This window comes from Vipera ursinii (genome assembly GCF_947247035.1).
Source record: "Vipera ursinii genome assembly, chromosome: 1".
Taxonomy (NCBI): Eukaryota; Metazoa; Chordata; class Lepidosauria; order Squamata; family Viperidae; genus Vipera; species Vipera ursinii.
Window position 1 is genome coordinate 309,534,978 of NC_139512.1, and position 21,046 is coordinate 309,556,023.

Consider the following 21,046-nt stretch of genomic DNA (forward strand, 5'->3'; position numbering starts at 1 on the left):
CGGGTGAAGCAGGAGAGTGCAAAACTTGGGTTGAAACTTAACATTAAGAAAACCAAGATCATGGCATCTGGCCCTCTCAGTTCCTGGCAAATAGATGGGGAAGAAATGGAGGTAGTGACAGATTTTATTTTCCTGGGCTCCAAGATCACTGCAGATGGGGACTGTAGCCAAGAAATTAAAAGACGCTTGCTCCTCGGAAGGAAAGCCATGGCAAATCTAGACAGCACACTAAAAAGCAGAGACATCACCCTGTCAACAAAAGTGCGTATAGTCAAGGCTATGGTCTTCCCAGTTGCAATGTATGGCAGTGAAAGTTGGACCATAAGAAAGGCTGAGCGCCAAAGAATTGAGGCCTTTGAACTATGGTGCTGGAGAAGACTCCTGCGAGTCCCTTGGACTGCAAGGCGATCAAACCGGTCAGTCCTAGAGGAGATCAATCCTGACTGCTCTTTAGAAGGCCAGATCCTGAAGCTAAAACTCAAATACTTTGGCCACCTAATGAGAAGGAAGGACTCACTGGAGAAGAGCCTAATGCTGGGAAAGATTGAGGGCAATAGAAGAAGGGGACGACAGAGAATGAGGTGGCTGGATGGAGTCACTGAAGCAGTAGGCGTGAGCTTAAATGGACTCCAGAAGATGGTAGAGGACAGGAAGGCCTGGAGGAATGTTGTCCATAGGGTCGCGATGGGTCGGACACGACTTCGCAGCTAACAACAACAACAACAACAACAAAGCTGCCCATATAGTCAGGCAGCCTTAAAATTGAAATAAATAATTAATTTAATTAATGTGATATAGTGGTGAAAATGTTGGATATGGATTGGAATCAGGTCCACCCTCAGCCATGGACAGCCTTGGGCAACTCACTCACTCTCAGCCCAACCTACATCACAGGGTTGGTGTAGAGACACCTAAGAGGGAAAAATATATATGCCACTCTGAGCTCTTGATTAAAGGTAGATTGTAAATCTAACAAGGGACGCGGTGGCTCAGTGGGTTAGGACGCTGAGCTTCTCAATCAGATGGTCGGCAGTTTGGCGGGTCGAATCCCGAGTGCCGCGTAACAGAGTGAGCGCCTGTTACTCGTTCCAGCTTCTGCCCACCTAGCAGTTCGACAGAACGTAAAAATGCAAGTAGAAAAATAGGGACCACTACGGTGGGAAAGTAACAGCGTTCCGTGCACCTTTGGCATCTAGTCATGCCGGCCACATGACCATGGAGATGTCCTAGGACAAACGCTGGTTCTTCGGCTTTTAAATGGAGATGAGCACCGGCCCCTAGAGTTGGAAACGACTAGCACGCATGTGCGGGGGAACCTTTACCTTTACCTTTAGTGTGCTAAAATGGTGAAGGGAGTTTGCAAGCCTGAGCTTTATAAACGTGGTAGGAAACTTGGTATGTTTGTAAAATTCATTGCTTAAACACATTTGCAGGAATCCATTGACTACATGCAAAATGTATGAAAAATGGTAGAAGACAAAAGACAGCATAGCTAAAGTGATACATGACTTGTCTTCTTTTTAACTCACCTTCTAATGCTGCAGTAGAGGAAAAAGACATGAATCATGAATTCAAGCCCCATCCTATTTATTTCTAAACCTGATTCACTATCCTTTTTCTAGCGCAGTTCACTAATAAATTTGGATGAGTATCCGACTTATGGCATGAGTACACCAAACGCTGGCTCTTCGGCTTTGAAACGGAGATGAGCACCGGTCCCTAGAGTCGGAAACAACTAGCACGCATGTGCAGGGGAACCTTTACCTTTACCTTATAAATCTAACAAATAAATAGACACACTCACATTTTTGAAATTAATTTGTCCTTACAAAATCTCAAACTGTAGGTAATGGTATGTAAGAAAGACCTTGGGAGACAAGGCAAAGAGATGCTGCCTAGGCAATGGTCAGATAAGAGACAGCATAGCTTCCAGCTGGGTAAAAGTTGAAGGAAGAAGCTCAGAAGAGACATTCCCTAATTTTTCAGGCTATAAAGATATAGCAGGAGATTTGTATTTCCAGACTTACAATGTGCATACCAACCTTACCAGGTAGAGCAGACAGGAAACAGGACCTGATGAACTAATTCTCTTTAATTATACAATTACATTCTATAATGGTGTACTCAGTTGAGCCATGGAGATTAGAATGCAGTATTGCAGGCTAATTCTGCCCACAGCCAGCAGTTCAGTTCTGACTGGCTCAAGGTTGACTCAGCCTTCCATCCTTCTGAGGTCAGTAAAATGAGGAGCCAGGTTGTTGGGGGCAATATGCTGACATTTGTAAACTGCTCAGAGAGTGTTGTAAAGCAGGGCTTTTCAACCTTTCACCCACTGTTAGGATATGGCAACATCTGAGTACTACCAGTCGCCTAGCAAGGTGTCAAAAATTTGATGACCCCAAAAAAAAAAGGAAAAAAGTGATGAAGTAAAGGTAGTCCTCGACTTACAACAGTTCGCTTAGTGACTGTTCAAAGTTACAATGGCACTGAAAAAAGTGCCCCCCAAGCCACAGCCGAGCAAGACACCTGCCTGCCCGCTTGCCGGCATTCTTCCTTCTGACCGAGGTTTTCATTGTTGTGAGCATTTCTGTTGAGGAGTGAGGGTGGGGGGTATTTGGTTTTTATTCCCCCCATCTGCTGGGTGGTTGCAGCAGGTTTTGGTCACTTCACATGACCCTGGGACACTGTGACCATCATAAATATGAATCAGTTTCCAAGCATCTGAATGTAAATCGCAAGACCCTGGAGATGCTGCAACACTCCAGCTGATCGGCGCTTCTTCTGGGCTCAGCAGAAGCACTGGGATCAGCGCCGAGCTCCAGCTTGAACCTGGAGCTGATCCTGGTGCTTCCACTGCGCCCTGACAGCCCTGCAGCTCCAGCCGTCTCTCACTCAGGCTTATGCGGTGCTGCCATCGGTTCAGCTCATTCCCCTCCCCCGCTACCACTTTTTTAGGATGGTCGCGTACCACCTGCCAGGTGCCAATGTACCACAGGTGGTACCCATATGACTGGTTGAAAAGTCCTGCTGTAAAGCATAGTGGAGCGGTATATAAGTCTTAAGTGCTATCGCTACAGTAATAGAACGTTGCAACTCTGAAAGTGCATATCTCCTGGCATCTCCTTTACTGCCTGAGAAATGGGCGGGGGAGTCAGTTCTGAGCCTCTTGCTGCACCCTCCATCCAGCAGCAGACTATCCTGTGTCTGACTTTTCCCTAGGCAGCATCTCTTTGCCCCAGCTCCCAAGGTCTTTCTCACATATCATTACAGTAGGGGAGAGATAACAGCTATAAAATACAGCAAAAGCAAAAACCAACATAAGCAAACAAATCAGCAGATGAAGAGATGAATGGTTGAAGTAGCAGCAATAAAATATAAAGTCCTAAAAAAACAACAATGTGTAGCATAGTTTATGCTATGAGTGAGATAGAATACATATGTGCAGTGGATGTTTTAATATCTGTACATTAAATATATGTCTGTACATTGATATGAACATTTTGCATATCATGCAAACATGACCTAAATAAAAGGCAAAAGCAGACTGGCGATAATTTGAATAGCATGAGAAAAGAGAATCCTAATCTGAGTACACGTTTAGTCTGGAACAAACTGTTAATCTGCCCCGTTGTTCATTTATATGAGATGCGACCAGCTTCTTACACATTTTTTTTTCTTTTCTCTTATGTCATTCCAACTGGGTCCTCCCTGAAAAACCTTTTCCCTCTTTAACTGGGTTTTAGGATTAATTTCCTGAGAGCCTTTGTGGTTTTTTATGCTGTCACCTTGCCCCCAATTTCATTTTTAATTGAGGTTTCTTTCACAATGCATTTGAAAAACAGGACAGAAGTAAGGGTGAAATGAGACCATTCCAGAAATATTTAGTAATGTAATTCTCATCAATAGTAGTAGAGTAATTGTGGTGTGAAATGTTATTTAAAAATAGACATTCCTGGTATTATGCTGAGTATTTCTCTGGTATTTGGGTTTTACAAGCAGTTCAAAAAGGGAGCTTTATGTGCCTCTAAATTGTTCATGGACTCCCTTGTAATTTGCACTAATTAATTCAAGCATCTGAGGACAAAAGGAAGGACTGGATTGAAACTCATCTTTCTTTTTAGCGGCTAAACTATATGCTTTTCAAAATTATACGTGTTGTCTTATGCCTCTTTTATTTTGTGTTTTTTTAATCTATTCCAGAGGAGGTACAATTCACATTGTTACCAATGGGAATGAATACTTTTTTTAAAAAAAGAAACTCTTAATTTTATTAGCTAGAGGATGTAGATTTAGGGCAAATAGCCTCAGAATAACGTTCTGTCCCTTGTGCCTCCGTCTCAAGGGCTCCTGAAAAAGGGGGGCACTAGGACTCTTTTGAGGAGCAACTTAAATTCAGCCCTTGAGTAGGCTGACCTGATATTTTTTGGCATTTTTTTTTAGTTTTTGAGATTTAAGAGGCAGCATGGAACCCTTAAGCCTTGAAGAAGCTTTACAAAGCATTTTTTTTTTGCTATGTTGTATAGCATTGGTTCCTCCAGTTTTTCTCTATTAGAATAACCCTTCATGGTGAATTAGCAATAGCAATAACATATGCCACCCCATAGAATTCTAGGGTCTCATAGTCAAAGCAAGTGGAGAACAGGATGAAGCTCTTGGGAGTAGGGGCAGTTCAGTGCAAGAGAGGCACAAGAGATGAATAATAACCTGGTTGGGCAGTCAAGATTTTTATTCGGAACCAAAACATTATAACTTAACTTGGCAAAATCCATCTATTTAAGGAGGGATGATACTGATGAGGGCAGCTTTGCATGACATGCTTGCCTATGCTTAAGGAAAGCATAATATACTGAATAACCTAATCATCTTGGTTCACAAAACAGATAGAACCAAAATGTAACCATGTAAACTAGGCTTGCTCAAGTTGTGGGCAAAAACAAGGTCAGCTACTAAGTGGTTCAGAGGATTGCGTGAAGGCAGCCTGTGTGGCATGGAGTGCCAGTAAGAAGCTGAACAATCTGGATCTCAAAACAAATGATCTTCTGGAATTATGACCAAGGTGGCTACTTTACGACCATAACATTTGCTTAATGACTGCCAATAAAAGTGTAGACTTGGGTCGGTCATGCGGGTGACTCCTTCCTTCCTTCCTTCCTTCCTTCCTTCCTTCCTTCCTTCCTTCCTTCCTTCCTTCCTTCCTTCCTTCCTTCCTTCCTTCCTTCCTTCCTTCCTTCCTTCCTTCCTTCCTTCCTTCCTGGTGAGTGATATTGACTTCCAGATAGTGCATGGATGGGGGAGGCTTATACTCCCACCAGATTACCCATTGATTTCTGGTTTTTGATAAAACCAGCCCATAGTAAACAATTGATTTGCTTAACGAACATGGTTATGGTTCATGCTGAATGACCAAGGCAGTTGCTTTATGACCATGACATTTGCTTAATGACTGCCACTAAAAGTGTACAATTGGGTCAGTCTTGTGGGTAACCCACTTTACGACCATCACCACTTACAACTATAATGAGCAGGCTCCATTATGGTTGTAAGTTAAGGACTACCCATACTGCTTAATTACCAGTAGTCCTTGCTAATGTGGTGAAGGCTGGTACCTATTTCATCTCAGAAGTAACATCAGTGAATTCAGTGGAGGCGATCCCAAATCTGGTGTTCTGTATCATGTTTCTCAACTTAGCAGGTTTAAGAATTCTGAGAATTGAAGTTTGTCCCGGTTGAGAAATGCAGAACTATATAATTGTGGTTCCTAGCAAACTTTTTCTGCTCTTTTCTACCTCTTTGGGTCTGCTTGCAATTTAAACAGAAGATTAGAATGAATTCTGCCAATCGGTCCATATGCTTTTCTCACAAAGAAAGCCCAGTAAGATGATGACAATTGAAACCCTGAGATTAGTTTCTGCTTGAATTCTAACTCAGAAAATGTTATTGTGTTTATGTGTGTGGGTGTTTTAATTGATTTTTTTTAAAATTGTGAAGTGGAGGGTTGTTTTTTTGTCTCAAATAATCTTTTGCATGCAGAAATCTCTCTGCTTTACTTCTGGGTTACGTTTTGTGTTGAGATTCATACCAATCTGTCACACGCCTCTATGGTTTCTTTGCTTGGCTTTACATGGGGATTGTGCTGGTAAGTAACAAACCCATTCATTTCTTGCCAGGCTTATTTTGCCAGAAAACAAACCCAGATAGCCTTGACCTATAACCGTTGTTTAACAACTGGTTGGGGTGGCATTGAAAAAAGTGATTTACGACTGGTCCTCACATTTAAAACTGTAGGCCATCCCTGCTGTCACACAATCAGATTTTTTTTTTGGGGGGTGTGCTTGGCAATTTGCATATATTTGCACCAGTTGCAGTATTCTTGTGATGGAATGTAGTTGTGGGAGGAAGGGGCTCTTCCAGAGGGCAAAGAGACAGCAGAGCTTTGCAATGCCTGGTATGCAGGAAGAGAACAAAGATGGACCCCTCCCTAGCAGTTCATGGAGTACATTTACTGTACAGTTATGCAGATAATGGCTTGTGAGATTTCTGTCCATAAGCAAACAGCAATAAAGAAACTGTTCAGAATAACTCCACTTGTCATTCTTGGGACTTGACTATAGCAGGGTCACGCAATCGCCATTTGTAACCTTCCGGGTTGGGGGGGGCTTCCAACAAGCCAAGATGGGAGGCTGGATTCACTTAATGATTTGCTTTAATGATTGTTGCAAAAAAGGTCATAAAATTGAGTGCAATGCACATAAAGACTGCATTGCTTGACAATGCTTCCAACATTGGTTGTAAATCAAAGACCATCCAAGTAGGAGTGAAAAAAAATCTCACTGGAGTTCTGATCCTGGCTGGTCAGCCTTGAGGCACCAAATTACCTTAGATAAATGGTTTGCCTTCTTCTGCCTCTCTATTACAATCCTGTCATTTGACTGTAAATACAGTGATATGCATCTGATAATGCATAAGTTTATGACTCGTGTTTTCTGCTGAAGGAAAATAGCCATCTTGTAATTATGCCTTTGTTTGGACTTGTCTTCCACTCTTATATACTTACCATGAAATGAGATTGGCAATCTGTGTTCGTATTATTGATAATAAAACCATGTATAGCAAAAAAAAAAGTAACACAAATCAAGGAAGCTCCATGAAACTTGTGTAGTAGAGAAGATAGAGTTCTGGACGTGGGTTCAAATTCCTGCCGGCTGCAAAGCTTTGCCTTGAATTGGTTCTTTTTTTTTCTCCTTTATTTCATCAGGATGTCGTGACCCTGAAAACTCATAACCAATTTGTACATTCAGCCAGTTCAGTTCTTAAGCCAGATTCTGTGGTTTTGCCTAGTACACAAAATGGTGTTCAATAAACCACAGTAAAACAATCTGTAACTTAACAATTTTTAAACCCAGCCTCATTTTTCCATCCCAGAACCACAAGGGCTTGTGTAGATGCTGCTCAGTGATTTTCTTTTGGGGCACTATCATTTGGATACTCTTCAAAAGCCTTCAAAATATCTGGGAAATTCTCATTTTGTGAAAGCACTCAGGATTTCTCTTTCAGTGAATGGTGATGATTTGAAGTGTTTCTTCATGATAATGCCATGACTGTTACAACCTGGAGAAGCAAAGCTTGTTGGAGCGTTAGTGCTGTCTAGTGGCCGATGCTTGCCTGCTTCTGTTTCACAGATCGTGTAGGATGATTTTGGATTTTATAACAAGGAGATCAAAGCTGTTTTTCAATCGAGTTTCTAGATACCAAGTTATGTTAATCTTATAATAATAAAATTACTCGCTCAAAAATATGGTCAAATATTCCAGTTATCATTGCAAGACATCTTTGTGTTTTATCTTGTTATGTCTACCTTAGTCATATAAATATGCAGGGCAGGGGTTTGTGGGATTGTGCTTTTGTTGTGGCAAAATACACACATACACAAACACACACACACACAGGCTAATTTGGTTGGTATCTCAATAGTATGTTTTTCTAATGCAATATAGTACCTAAACTGCAGTATTAAAAATATTTGGCAGAGTAAAATTCTTAGGAAGCAATTTCTGTTTTTATTACTATTATTATTATGTCCAGAGCCATATTGGGTTTGGTTTGTATTTTTGTGTTTTTATTTGTAAACTGTCCAGAATTAATTGGATTTGGGCAGTATCTAAATTGAATCAAATAAAATTAATTGGAGAGTATGCTTTTTCAAAAACTGACCCTTTATATGATTTGCAAGTAATTGCACTCTAGAAAGTGGCTGTGACTAGTAAAAAAAAACTAAATAAAAACTTAACTTTTAAAAAGTGGGTTATTTTAAAAGTTACCTGATTAATTGGCAACACTTCTTTAAAAAGTGAAATACTTTAATTGCTCCAATTGAGTTACTGATGAGTGGTGTAAAGCTATTTATGTCAACTCAAAAACAAATCCCATTAATTTTAAGGAAGTTTCTTCTAAGTAATTCAAGAGATTGTTAAGTTTGAAGGTGATAGGGAAAGGACATTTATGAAAAGTAATACTTTTGGTTAGAAATTAAAATTGATTAGTGTACTTTATGCATGTAGAATTTACTTTTTATAGACCTTTCCTTTGGTTTTTGCATATGCAAAGAAGCATCTCAGTCATAGAAGATCACAGGATCACTTTACGATATTAACAGAAATTGCAAAATGCATAAACAGTATTGTAAAGGCAGATTCTTTTTGTTTCAATTATAATCAAACACATAAGCAAGTCAATCTTCCTAACCTCTTTGTAGATAATACGTTGCTCACCCAAGAAAATCCTTTGATGTTTAACAGATGCTTCTCAGTTCATTTGGTATCAAAATGCCCAGTTTTGCCCTTAGTTTCCGATGGTACTGTCTGAAAGTGACCTCAGTAGAGAGAAGACTTATGTAGATCATATCAGGGTACACGTTCTCCGAAGTTAAGAGATGTTATTGTTCAAACCCTTTCAATACTGCCGTGTAGATATGCCATTAAAAATAATTTTTTGGTCAGGGTGAAATAGTCATCCTTGCCTACTTATACAAAATATAATGCCTACGTGGTTTAGCCATAAGTATCACCTTCAATATTCCTTTTACTTATACAGAGCAGAACAGCACTATCAATGGTTAAAATTCATTGAGAAAAAAAATATGTTCAGGTACTCTCGGTTTCATTCTGTTCTGTCCCTTGTTCGCAGGTACCAGTACTATCTTCAAGTAAAAAAAGATGTTATTGATGGACGATTGCGATCTTCATTTGAACAAGGGATAAGGCTAGCGGCACTGGGCGTTCAAGCAACATTGGCAGCTCAAGGTACAGGAGCGCAGCGTCTGCCCATTCTTTCCCCATCTTATTTATTTATTTAACTGTAGCAGTACATTCCTGTTAAACTGGAGATGGCAACCCCTTAGGGAAAATATTGACACTGATCTGCATTCTTAAAAGCTTAATACTGTATATTTTGGAAATATTAGTGGCATTAAGTGGCAATAATTCCTGAAATAAATGAGTCATTCATTTGAATGACCCATTTTCTCTTTTTACTGAAGTGGAAATTTTTAGGATTTTTGCAAGAAACTGAGAATGAAGATCATAATTAAGATGTATTTTAGTTTGTAATATCCTAACATAGCAGGCAAATAATTATTTTTGTACTAATGCCATAAGTCTGATACTCATCCAAATTTATTAGTGAACTGCGCTAGAAAAAGGATAGTGAATCAGGTTTAGAAATAAATAGGATGGGGCTTGAATTCATGGTTCATGTCTTTTTCCTCTACTGCAGCATTAGAAGGTGAGTTAAAAAGAAGACAAGTCATGTATCACTTTAGCTATGCTGTCTTTTGTCTTCTACCATTTTTCATACATTTTGCATGTAGTCAATGGATTCCTGCAAATGTGTTTAAGCAATGAATTTTACAAACATACCAAGTTTCCTACCACGTTTATAAAGCTCAGGCTTGCAAACTCCCTTCACCATTTTAGCACACTAAAGGTAAAGGTAAAGGTTCCCCCGCACATGCGTGCTAGTCGTTTCCGACTCTAGGGGCCGGTGCTCATCTCCGTTTAAAAGCCGAAGAGCCAGCGTTTGTCCTAGGACATCTCCGTGGTCATGTGGCCGGCATGACTAGACGCCAAAGGCGCATGGAACGCTGTTACCTTCCCACCGGAGTGGTCCCTATTTTTCTACTTGCATTTTTACGTGCTTTCAAACTGCTAGGTGGGCAAAAGCTGGGACGAGTAACAGGCGCTCACTCTGCTACGCGGCACTCCGGATTCGACCTGCTAAACTGCCAACCTTCTGATCGACAAGTTCAGCGTCCCAACCCACTGAGCCACCGTGTCCCTTTTAAAACACTAGAGGAAGACTAATTAAAGTTACCCAGAAATCAACTTGGAAAGCTATAGATTGTTTTAACTATGGTTAAGGGGAATAAATTAAGAAAAAGGCAGGTTTTTTTTTTGCCTTTTGCCTGCTTCTGGTTTCTTCTCACTAACCAGAATTTAAACTAATTCATTGCCTTTAAACATTGTGGGTTATTTTTTCAAAGTCATAAATGAATGTTTAGTATAAAGTAGGAGAGGATGCTTGTATCTTTAAAATTAGCTACAGCTTTATCACAGATGAAATCATTGTTCCATGTATCAATTAAATGAGTCATGTTTTTTCTCAAGTCATATTTGTAAAACCTTGATTATGGATTGAAATGAAATAAGTCTTTATTATCAGAATGATATGAGCATTCATAAATTCATATACTCACATTTTAAATTTTAAGCTGTTGTTCTTGACTAATACATAGAGAATTCCTAAAAGCTTTTCTTTAGTACTCTATCATTTTTATTGTTTGTATACATATCACCTGAGTGTATTCAACAAGTTTATATTTATAGGTTATAAAAATGTATATTTATGATGTGAAACAAAACAAAATACCATGCAATAATAATGTCAACTTTCCCTTATGGGTCTTACAGGAATATTTTGTTTGGAATAATTCATAAGGGGAATTTCCAGTATTGAAAATCTTTTTGGCAGACTTTACTCAAATAAAATGAAAAGAAAGCTCCTGGGCATTTTGCCCCTTTCTCTTAAGTATGAAACTGTTTAAAAAGAGATAAATGGAGAACCTTTCATAAAAATATTGTGAAAGAATATTTTTAAGAATCAGTACTTTAAGAAGTATTTTCACTCTTTTTCTCCAATTCTGAAACTTACACAAAGCAAGAAATCTTTGACAGGAATGTCATTCTATGTTGAATGCAAGTGAAATATAGGGTGAAATCCATTGGTCAATGGCAGGGGTAGGCAACCTCGGCTCTTTTATGACTCATGGACTTCAATTCCCAGAATTCCTGAGCCAGCTGGCTCAGGAATTCTGGGAGTTGAAGTCCATGAGTCATAAAAGAGCCGAGGTTGCCTACCCCTGGTCAATGGGAAGACTTCCACTAACATAGCCAAACCTTTATTTTTAACCCATTTTTCACCAAAAACGTCTCTGGAACCATTGGAAACATTCAAATGTAAACATGTATCCTTCCTCAAGTATACAGTGGAAATTATTTCTGTTATTATGGGATTACAACTGGATTCAAACAGTTCTTTTCTACTTACGGAAGAATAATCCAGCACTGTTAATATATAAAACAGGGAAAGGAAGGAATTTGAGTATGAATTTTTGTCCCACCCCTCCATTTGAAAGATCTAAATCCCCTTCAAGAAAAAAAAAATGAATACAAGCCCCATATCTGTACTTTTTAGGTGAGACAAAAATTTTTGTGCCCTCATAATCAAGGATTTCCAACTAAATATTGAATAACCCTGCTTCTTCCAGGTTAAACCATTGAAGAACCTTTCAGGAAAGAGTTTCATATGTGGTAAAAGCTGAAGCAATTTTGTTTCTCAATTCCTCTTTCTTTCTTTTTCCCATCCAGTTGGCTTTGGAGACTACCCTCATTTTGAATCTCATGATCTCCGGCAGTATGTTTTGTTTCCTATGGTGAGTTAACTTCCCATCTTCCCACCATCCCCTCTTCATATATTTGTTTATTGAATTTGTATTCCACTGCAGTCAAAAGCGATGATTCTTTAATGGTAAATTGGCAATTCTCATGTATGGATTAAAAATACAATCAAGTATCCACAGTAAAAATGGATTTTTTAAAAAAAAATTCTCACCATTACTCATTTGGATGGCTTAACTAATGCCTCCAAGGCTGTCCAGGTAATTGCACTTTTTAATAAACTATAAAAAAACGGGGGCAGATCAAATTTCTGAAACACCCACGCAGAGAAGCCATGACTGTGATGGTCCTCCCCTACTTTATCGCTTGAAAGAGGGAGATCACAAACATGTTTTTTTTCTTAGATACTTAAGTCAAATGGGTCAAAAGTGGGTGGAAATGATAAGAATTCTAGTTCAAAGTCATCCCTTTTAATTTTCAAGGATGGTTCCATAAGCATTTATCCTTCTGGTGGTCCTAATTTCATAATATGGTTTTAGTAATGCCTCCACCAAAAATTACGTGATATTTACTTTATATAGGTACTTTAATCTCTTTTGGAAAAAGTGATGCTAATATAAAGCATTTTTAAAAAGTTTTAAAAGTAGCAAATTAAAATTATTGCTACCGATAACAGAGTTTAGAAATCATATTAAAATTAAATGTGGTGCAAATGAAGGAATCTTGAGTTTTCACGTTAGAGGAGCCAGTGTAGTCCAGTGATGAAGTTGTTGAAAACCAGCCTTATCTGTGTCAAGTTGTTGGTTAATAACCACTGGAAGGAGAAGGAGGAATTATGAATGTTTACCTGAGGCCCTGGAAGAAAGCTGGGTTATAAACTGAGAGTTAATGTGATATAGTGGTTAAGATGCTGGATTAATATTGGGGAGATTCAGATTATAATCCACAATTATTCAGGTTACTTGGTTGTCTCTGAGCCTGCCTATTTGACAAAGCTTTTGTAGTAGGCATATGTAGTAGGCATGTTTAATAGCTTCCTGGATTTGTGTCAAATCAGGAATGTTAAGTTTGCTGTTCTCAAGACTTCTCAGCTAACATGAGGTACTACTGGAACAATTTTCTTTCTTAAATGAATGACAATTAAAGGGTGGAAAACTTTAATTAATTTGAAATCTAATCCATTATATATAATTATCCCCTTATTTGAAAATCTCCCTGCATGTCTGTGGATGTTCTTTTTTTTTTAACAAGCAATCATTATGGCAACAGGGACTTTTCTGTTGTTGTTTGTAGCAGTGGAAGCACAGAGTGTTTCCAAGATCATGCATGGCTGGAAATGAAAATGCAATCCTCTTAGCTTTGAGTACTGCTTTCTCTTTGCCAAAATCATTCCTATTTCCATATAAATAATTTCAAAAGAAAAAAATGCATAGCTGTATACTTTGCTATAAGCAATAATGTGTATTTAGCGATCAAGACAGAGAGAAAATGAGTTACTGTACATAAGACCTGCATTAAAAAAAAGAATAGAAATTACAATGTACATCTGTATGGATATGCACTATATTTCAGTATACAATACAGTAAACAATACAAAAATACTTCCCATGCCCAGGCCTACAAAGTTATCTGCCTTTTAGCAACTTTCAGTAATTTCAAGTCAATCATTTACACCAATGATAATAAACAGCCCTTTTTTGAAATGTAGAACTCCCCATACAGAGGATGTAAAGAAATGAAAAGTAAGGGTGGGTAAACATTCTTTTTAAAAGATTCTTCTTATATAATTTGTTGAAACGTCTATGTCCACCTTCAGAGAAGATAGGAGAATATGGAGCATACTTTGTAGAATGGTTGTAATTCTGTTTAAAAAGAGAGAGAGATTTGCTTGTCATGCAATGGAAGGGTTCCCAGACCTGAATATTAGTCTTTAATGTGTGTCTATATTCTGAAATAGATAGTGGATGTAATCACTCTATCGTATCTAGTATTTGAAATAAATCTCTCATTCTGTGTATCTTCTGAAGCTAAAATGATGCTGTTTTTACATGCTGACAATTAATCAAGTAGCTAATCCAGTCTGCTCTAAGCAGTAGCTTTAGCTAGCCTTGTTCTTTAGCAACAACTGCCCACTGTAGTAAATTAAATATCTATAAGGACTATTTTAGTTAATTACTAGCAAACTTGTTGAGTGGGCACAGTGGGATTGAATTTACAGTAGCTTGCATTGTATTTTGCACCTCTGTTTTGTTTTATCTTGTACTGCTTCAGTATGTGTGAAACAACATTTCTTAAGCAGTGAAAAGAACAAAGTTGTGTACACAGAACAGCTCACAGGTGTGTAGTTATGTACAGGCACGTACAATGCCATTTTTCATTCTCACTGTTTTACATTTTTCAGTGTCAGGAACAAATATTAAGGGGAAGCCCCAGTGAACATGAAGCCAGGCGTTTTGATTTAAGTATAAATACACACCTGTGGGGCATTCCATTTACAGTAATTACTGAAAAAGAAAGGAAAAGGAAAGAAGGAAGGAAGGAAGGAAAAGTATATTTCATTTTTATCATTCATTGTACCCACTATTTTTACATACGGCACATGGAGACCATGTTTAAAGCTAAAGGTATGGTTCTTGGTGAAGAACCATATCAAAGTGCTGGCCCGCGGGCCGGATGCATCACGGCGAAACCATGCCCACCCTATTGCTGGCAATGGGGAAAAAGTCCCAATACGTTGTGCAATGTCATGTGATGTTGCGAGTTTGACATGCCTGCACTAGGGGTATTAAGGATTATAGATATGATACCTTCCAAATAACATAGGTTGCAATACTTTGGTCACATAATGCTAAGCTGTCCTACATGGCCAGCAAGTAAAAAAAGAAATTAATCTTTCATGTTCCTTTTTTGCCACCTTGAAAGTTCTAGTCATTTTTCACAATTAATAAGTTGTTATAATTTTTGTGCTTTTTTGCCTTGGGATAGCAGTTGTTGGTTTGCCTTGCAACCAGCATGGTTTAAGAGGACTGGTTTTGCATTGATTTCCTTCTGCCTTTGACTGATTTTCACACTTTAAGGCAGTATTTTTCAAACTTGGCAGCTTTAAAATGCATGATTTCAACTCCCAGAACTCCCCATCCAGCATTCTGGTTGGTGAATTATGGGCGTTGAAGTCATACATTTTAAAGTTGCCAAGTTTGAAAAACGCTGCTTTAAAGCTTGTTTTGAGGTACAGATAGTATGTAGGTATTTGGAGTCAGTTGGCTTTCAAATGTACAGCTAAATTTAAAGTGTCTTACTTATTTGTGCAGTGGAATTTTCTGTTGGTATTCTTAAAATGTTTATCAGGAAAGATGAATTTACCTTCGGGATTTTGTTCAAGGAAGAGTTCTGTCCCTTGTACTTCAGTGATACAATTTGCTTGCTCAGTTTGTAGGCCTGTTTGAATTGTTTAATTTTCTTCCCTTAACTTTTAGAATATTTGAATATTTTCTTCACTCTTCTACCATTCCCAAATTGATCTTGACTTATTAGAATATTTGATTTAATATATCTTTGTGTTAGAGTATGTAACTTTGAATCGTTTTGTTTCTTGGGAGCAAATCAAAGACAGCTATATAAATCAATAAGTGATTGTAGTAAAGTTTTCTTAAAACCTGAAGCTCTTTGTTCCATCACAGAAATGAAGATACTGTAAACTTTTATCTTCATAAACTTGGCATATTTGAATAACCACTCCTGTTCAACATACACAAAAGGCAGCTGGGTAAGATTATCTACTGGAACAAAGTTAATGCCAATATGCATTAAATACACAACTTTTAATCTCAACTCTAAGCTGAATAAATGATGCTGTGGAGATTTTTCCCTAGTACATGGAGTCGATGAATCTGGATGGGGAGAAGATTACTTGGAAACTACACCTGGTTCAATCAAAATGCAGCCACATGAGCAGTTACTGACCTTTCTCATTTCAACTCCATAATACCATTATTTTGTGAGCTGTGCTGACTATGAGCTGTGGTGGGTTTCTGGAAGATTTGGCCATGCCAGAACCAGTTGTAAAGCACTTTGCCTTGTGGGTATTAGGTGACATGCCTTTTCTGTAGCAGTGCTATGGAGATCAATATGGTCCTGACATTTGGGCTGCTAAATTATGATATCATAGTTTTGTGAGGAATAGTATCTGTTGTTAACCTCCCCTTTGTGCACCCTGTACTTTGTTTAGCAATTCTGTTTCTTTTTGTTTGTAACTCTTACTTTCTTGGTATTTTAATACCATTTAAAATTACTGTATGATTAAGGGGGCATGCACATTGTCTGAATAAATTAAATGCTTGATGCCTTGAGGAAGCGGATTATCTGGACCCGTACCAATCGGGCTTTAGGCCCGGGTACAGCACGGAGACGGCATTGGTCGCGCTGGTGAATGATCTCTGGCGGGCTCGGGACAGGGGTTGTTCCTCTGTCCTAGTCCTATTAGATCTCTCAGCGGCTTTCGATACCATCGACCATGGTATCTTACTGCGGCGCCTCAGGGGGTTGGGAGTGGGGGGCACTGTTCTCCAGTGGTTCTCCTCCTACCTCCTGGGACGTTCGCAGTCGGTGTTGACAGGAGGGCAGAGGTTGGCCTCGAGGCCTCTCATGTTCAACCTCTATATGAAGCCACTGGGTGAGATCATTCGTGGTTTTGGAGTGGGGTATCATCAGTACGCTTTTCATCTCCACCCCAAACCACCCCAGTGATTCCCTCGATGTGATGTCCCATTGCCTAGAGGCAGTTTGGGTCTGGATGGGGAGGAACAGGCTTCGGCTCAATCCCGACAAGACCGAGTGGTTGTACGTTTCGGCATCTCGGGAAATTCAGTTTATTCCATCTTTAACCATGGGGGTGAGGTGTTACCCCCCGTAGATAGGGCTCGCAACTTGGGTGTCCTCCTGGATTCACAGCTCAGTTTAGAAGACCATGTAGGAGCTGTGACCGGGGGGCTTCTGCCCAGGTTCGCCTGGTGCGCCAGTTGCAACCCTATCTGGACCGGGATGCCTTGCGTACAGTCACTCATGCACTCGTGACCTCTCATATAGACTACTGCAATGCTCTGTACATGGGGCTGCCCTTGAGGACCACTCGGACGCTTCAGCTGGTGCAGAATGCGGCCGCGCGAGTTGTGATGGGGGTCTCCCAGTACTCCCATGTAACACCTCTTCTCCACGAGCTGCATTGGCTTCCAGTTGCCCTCCGGGTGAGATTCAAGGTGCTGGTGATTACCTATAAAGCCCTAAATGGCATGGGTCTGGACTACTTACAGGATCACCTGCTGCCGGCGTCATCTTCCCTTCGTCCTGTGCGCTCCTCAGGGTGCCGTCGGCCAGAAAGTGTCAGCTTGCGGCCCCCAGGGGGAGAGCATTCTCTGTGGGCGCGCCAGCCCTTTAGAATCAATTACCGGTTGACCTCCGGATGGTTCCCGACCTTCGCTCTTTCCGCCGGGATCTGAAAACCTATTTATTTGAACAGGCCGGCCTGGTTTAAGGGTTTGGGGTATTTTTAATTATTTATTGTTAAGGCTTAATTAATATAATTTCATTTTAACTTTTGTATGTAAAGCTTTTACTGCCCTGTACACCGCCCTGAGTCCTTCGGGAGAAGGGCGGTATAGAAATTCAATTATAAATAAATAAATAAATAAATAAATAAATAAATAAATAAATAAATAAATAAATAAATAAATAAATTCCTTTATTCATAATAAACACAATTCTTTGTTATCAATTTGCAGGATTTGATTCAAAATGAAGCAATTTTTGAGGAATTGATTCAGAAGGTAGTCCAAGAACACAAAAATCACAGGTTTGGTTCCCAAATTATTAATATTAATTACATTGCTGTTAATATAAATTACTATTCAGCCAACAGATTATTTCTTACAATAAGCTATTTTTCTAATTTAGGCAATAATTTATGTTGCATGGAACTTCATGTCTCAGGAAAAGAATGTCTGTTCCCATATCAGTCATGTTACTTAAATGAAACTTGCAAAAGATTAAGGGAAGAAACAGTAAGGGCTCTGATGCCCTTCTTGCAAGATTTCTCGAAGGTATTTGGCCACTTTGGGGCAAAGTTCATTAATTTTGCTGTGATATGAAGGCACTGTTTTTGCTGAGTATTTCTGAATTTTGTCAATTTTCATGCAAATTATTGATTATAAGGGAGGTACATGTTTTTGTCCTTGTATTATTGATAGGGTGTTAGGGTAAAGTGGTAGACTGCCTAAAGCTATTTGCTAAATGAGTGGCAGATAGTACACTGAAATACGCATTTAGCTTAATCAGTTATAGAAGTTAACTCACTGACATCTAGAAACTGGATTAATAGCATCTACACCATTATAATATTTCCTTTGATTTTGCTTAGATTTAGGGTGTATTTACAATATTTGGATAAGTTGATGGACAGAAGATACATGAATATTGTAATTATCCAATGCAATTTGATAATTATTGTATTGTCCCCAGAAGCTATTGCCTGTTTTTTATTCTGTTTTTTTTATATTATGGGAGGGCTTTTTTTTAATGTTAGCTGTCCACAGTCACCTTTGTGAGATGAGAAGCCATGTGAACTGATTAAGAAAATAAATCCAAGCAAAGAGAATGTTAAAATCGTTGGCCTTTTTAATAAGCTGGTATGATATTTCTGTTAATTTTATTTGTAGCAGCCTTTCTGCAGCAGAAGCAGAATTGCTTTACATCAGGGAAGTGGAACGATTAGATGGATTTGGGCAGGAAAGTTTTCCTGTGAAGGTAAGGAGTTAGTGCTTATATTATATTGGTGAAGTAAAAAAGTAAAACAAACAAACATCTAAATAGATAAGTGTTAGCCATTCAAGTAATGCTGCTATGCTGCTATGAGGAGGAGGAGCGGGGTGCTAATTTGAAAGAAGGGATAAAAAGTTTTTTATCTGTTTAGCATTAAAGGTTTGGGACCAATCCTGCTGCAGCCAGTCTCAGCTGTTGCCCCTGAGAATTGATACATTATTGTGATTAAGGTATCAGGGAAATTCATATTAAAATCATCTTTCGGTGATGGAGCTGTCTGCCCAAGAGAGAGTGCCCACCATTCACGCAAATGGAGCTGTGCATGCGTACTCACCTGCCGCTTGTGCAGCCCGGTTCCAAACAAGCCGCGGCCCAGTACAAGGCCGCGGCCCAGGGTTGGAGACTCCTGTGTTAAGAGGCCTGTGTGGTCTATCCAAGGTAGCTCTCAGTCACACCAGCCTTTTTTTCCTGAAGTATCTTGGAGCCAGTTCTCACGGGTCTCCAGCTTGTGTGCCTTGGAGAATAATGCCAGGCATATTTCTGAATGGCAGTTGTAGTGTTAGGGTTGATGTATTGTAGAAGCTGGGGCAGGGCAGTTGGCTGAGACTCCTGAAGCTTTGGGCCTCTACTTCAAGCCAGACATTGCAGCCTACTGCCACTGTACAGGGTGTGTGCATATCAGATAAGCGGAACATAGGATGGTGTTGAGGTGACGTGCAGCGCCCTTGCAATCTTAAGGATAAGCACACTGCCAAGAAATCAAATTTGTGACCAGCAGAGTGCTGCAATGGCTGTAACTATATGCATGGTTTGTAAATCCATTTTGTTAGTATTGTAATTTTGAACTGTCGCTGAATGAATAGTCAAAAGAGACCAAAAAGAGTCCGCTGGATTTTCCAAATTGCTAAGGACCCTTACAGCAATAGGCATATCAATGCCACTGAAATGAAGTTGGGGCATTTTAGCAAATGTTCTTTGTACAGCAAAGGATAAGCTGTTCCATCTACAAATCTGAACTCCAGATCACATGTCAGGTCTGGTTTACACACACAAGACTATGAAGTGTTAAATGGTGGAGTGTAGAATAAAATGTACCTCTTTAGACTAAATGAGGGAAGTCTCAATTTTTTTTCCACATTTAAGGCTAGATGCCAGAAGGGAGGAGTCTTTTGTACCTTGAATCATTAAAGAAAAGTGGGAAGTTCATTTGGCCATGTACTTTCCACATTAGAATTGGAACAGAGCAAGCAAAGCAGAGCAGAGCAAAAGAACAGAACAGAATAGCTGGAACGGACCTTGAGGTCTTCTAGTCCAGCTCCCTGCTCAAGCAGGAGACCATGTACAATTTCAGACAAATGGCTGTCCAGTCTCTTCTTAAAAACCTTCAGCAATGAAGCACCTATAACTTCTCTAGGCAAGGTGTTACTGTTAATAAAGCAATAATCCCATTCTCTGTTGCACTTGGCTATCCTAATCTTCACAAACCGAAAACCACCAGCATTTTAAACTTGTCTTCCCGTCTGTTTGCAGCCTTGGTTTTAGCTCATTATTTTGGCCCCTTTTTAAAAAGAAAAGAAAAGGAATATTCAAAATATTTACAGTTGCAGTAATTTCATTGCATTCTTCTGCAATTGTGAACTGAGCAAATACAATGCTCTTGCTGGCTTTTTGTCACATTTCATATAATGCTGTGTTATTCTGAGTTAGTCAGCTGGTCTATCTGTATTAGAAAGACCCTCTACAAGGTTTGTTTCCCCTGTTGTTCTTTTGATTTTTATTGACTGGTCATGGTACATCATTTGTGTGAGGACTTCATGGCACATGTGAAATCTCCTGCCCTCTTTTCCTTCTTGCTTCAGATACCCACAGATTGAGGCCTTGTGCCTGGAATCTCAAAATGCACAACTCTGCACTGACCTTCAATCCCTCCATTACATTCCAAAACCTCTTTTAGTTGCCCAGAATAAAAGATCTGGGGTGTTTGTGTGTGTAAGTGTGTGTGTATGTACAATAAAATTTAACATTCCTGTCTGGTTTTTTTTTAAAAAAAAATCAATCAGTATCTTCCCTTTGTAGTTTTTTTCCTGTAATCATCTTCTTAATATGATTTTTTTCCTTTGATAATTCACACATTTTTACCCGGTAGCAATAATAATTATTGCGTGCATGCAGAATAATTCAGATTATTGCCTTTTGTAGCTTTAGGAAACACATTTTCCCCTCCTAGTGTTGGCTATGGAACCGTGCCATTGCTTTATGTGCTATGGGCAATTCCATTTCTA

At 39.2% G+C, this 21,046-nt stretch overlaps 1 protein-coding gene across 1 annotated transcript in view; it reads left to right on the forward strand.

The window, feature by feature from the left end:
* PTPN14 (protein tyrosine phosphatase non-receptor type 14) overlaps positions 1-21,046 on the forward strand; it is a 137,113-nt gene that overhangs the window by 71,886 nt on the left and 44,181 nt on the right. Inside the window, exons 4-7 of the mRNA XM_083348766.1 lie at positions 9,184-9,299; positions 11,922-11,986; positions 17,729-17,799; positions 18,662-18,749. Of these exons, the coding sequence (XP_083204892.1) occupies positions 9,184-9,299; positions 11,922-11,986; positions 17,729-17,799; positions 18,662-18,749 (340 nt within the window). The remainder of the gene's footprint in view (positions 1-9,183; positions 9,300-11,921; positions 11,987-17,728; positions 17,800-18,661; positions 18,750-21,046) is intronic.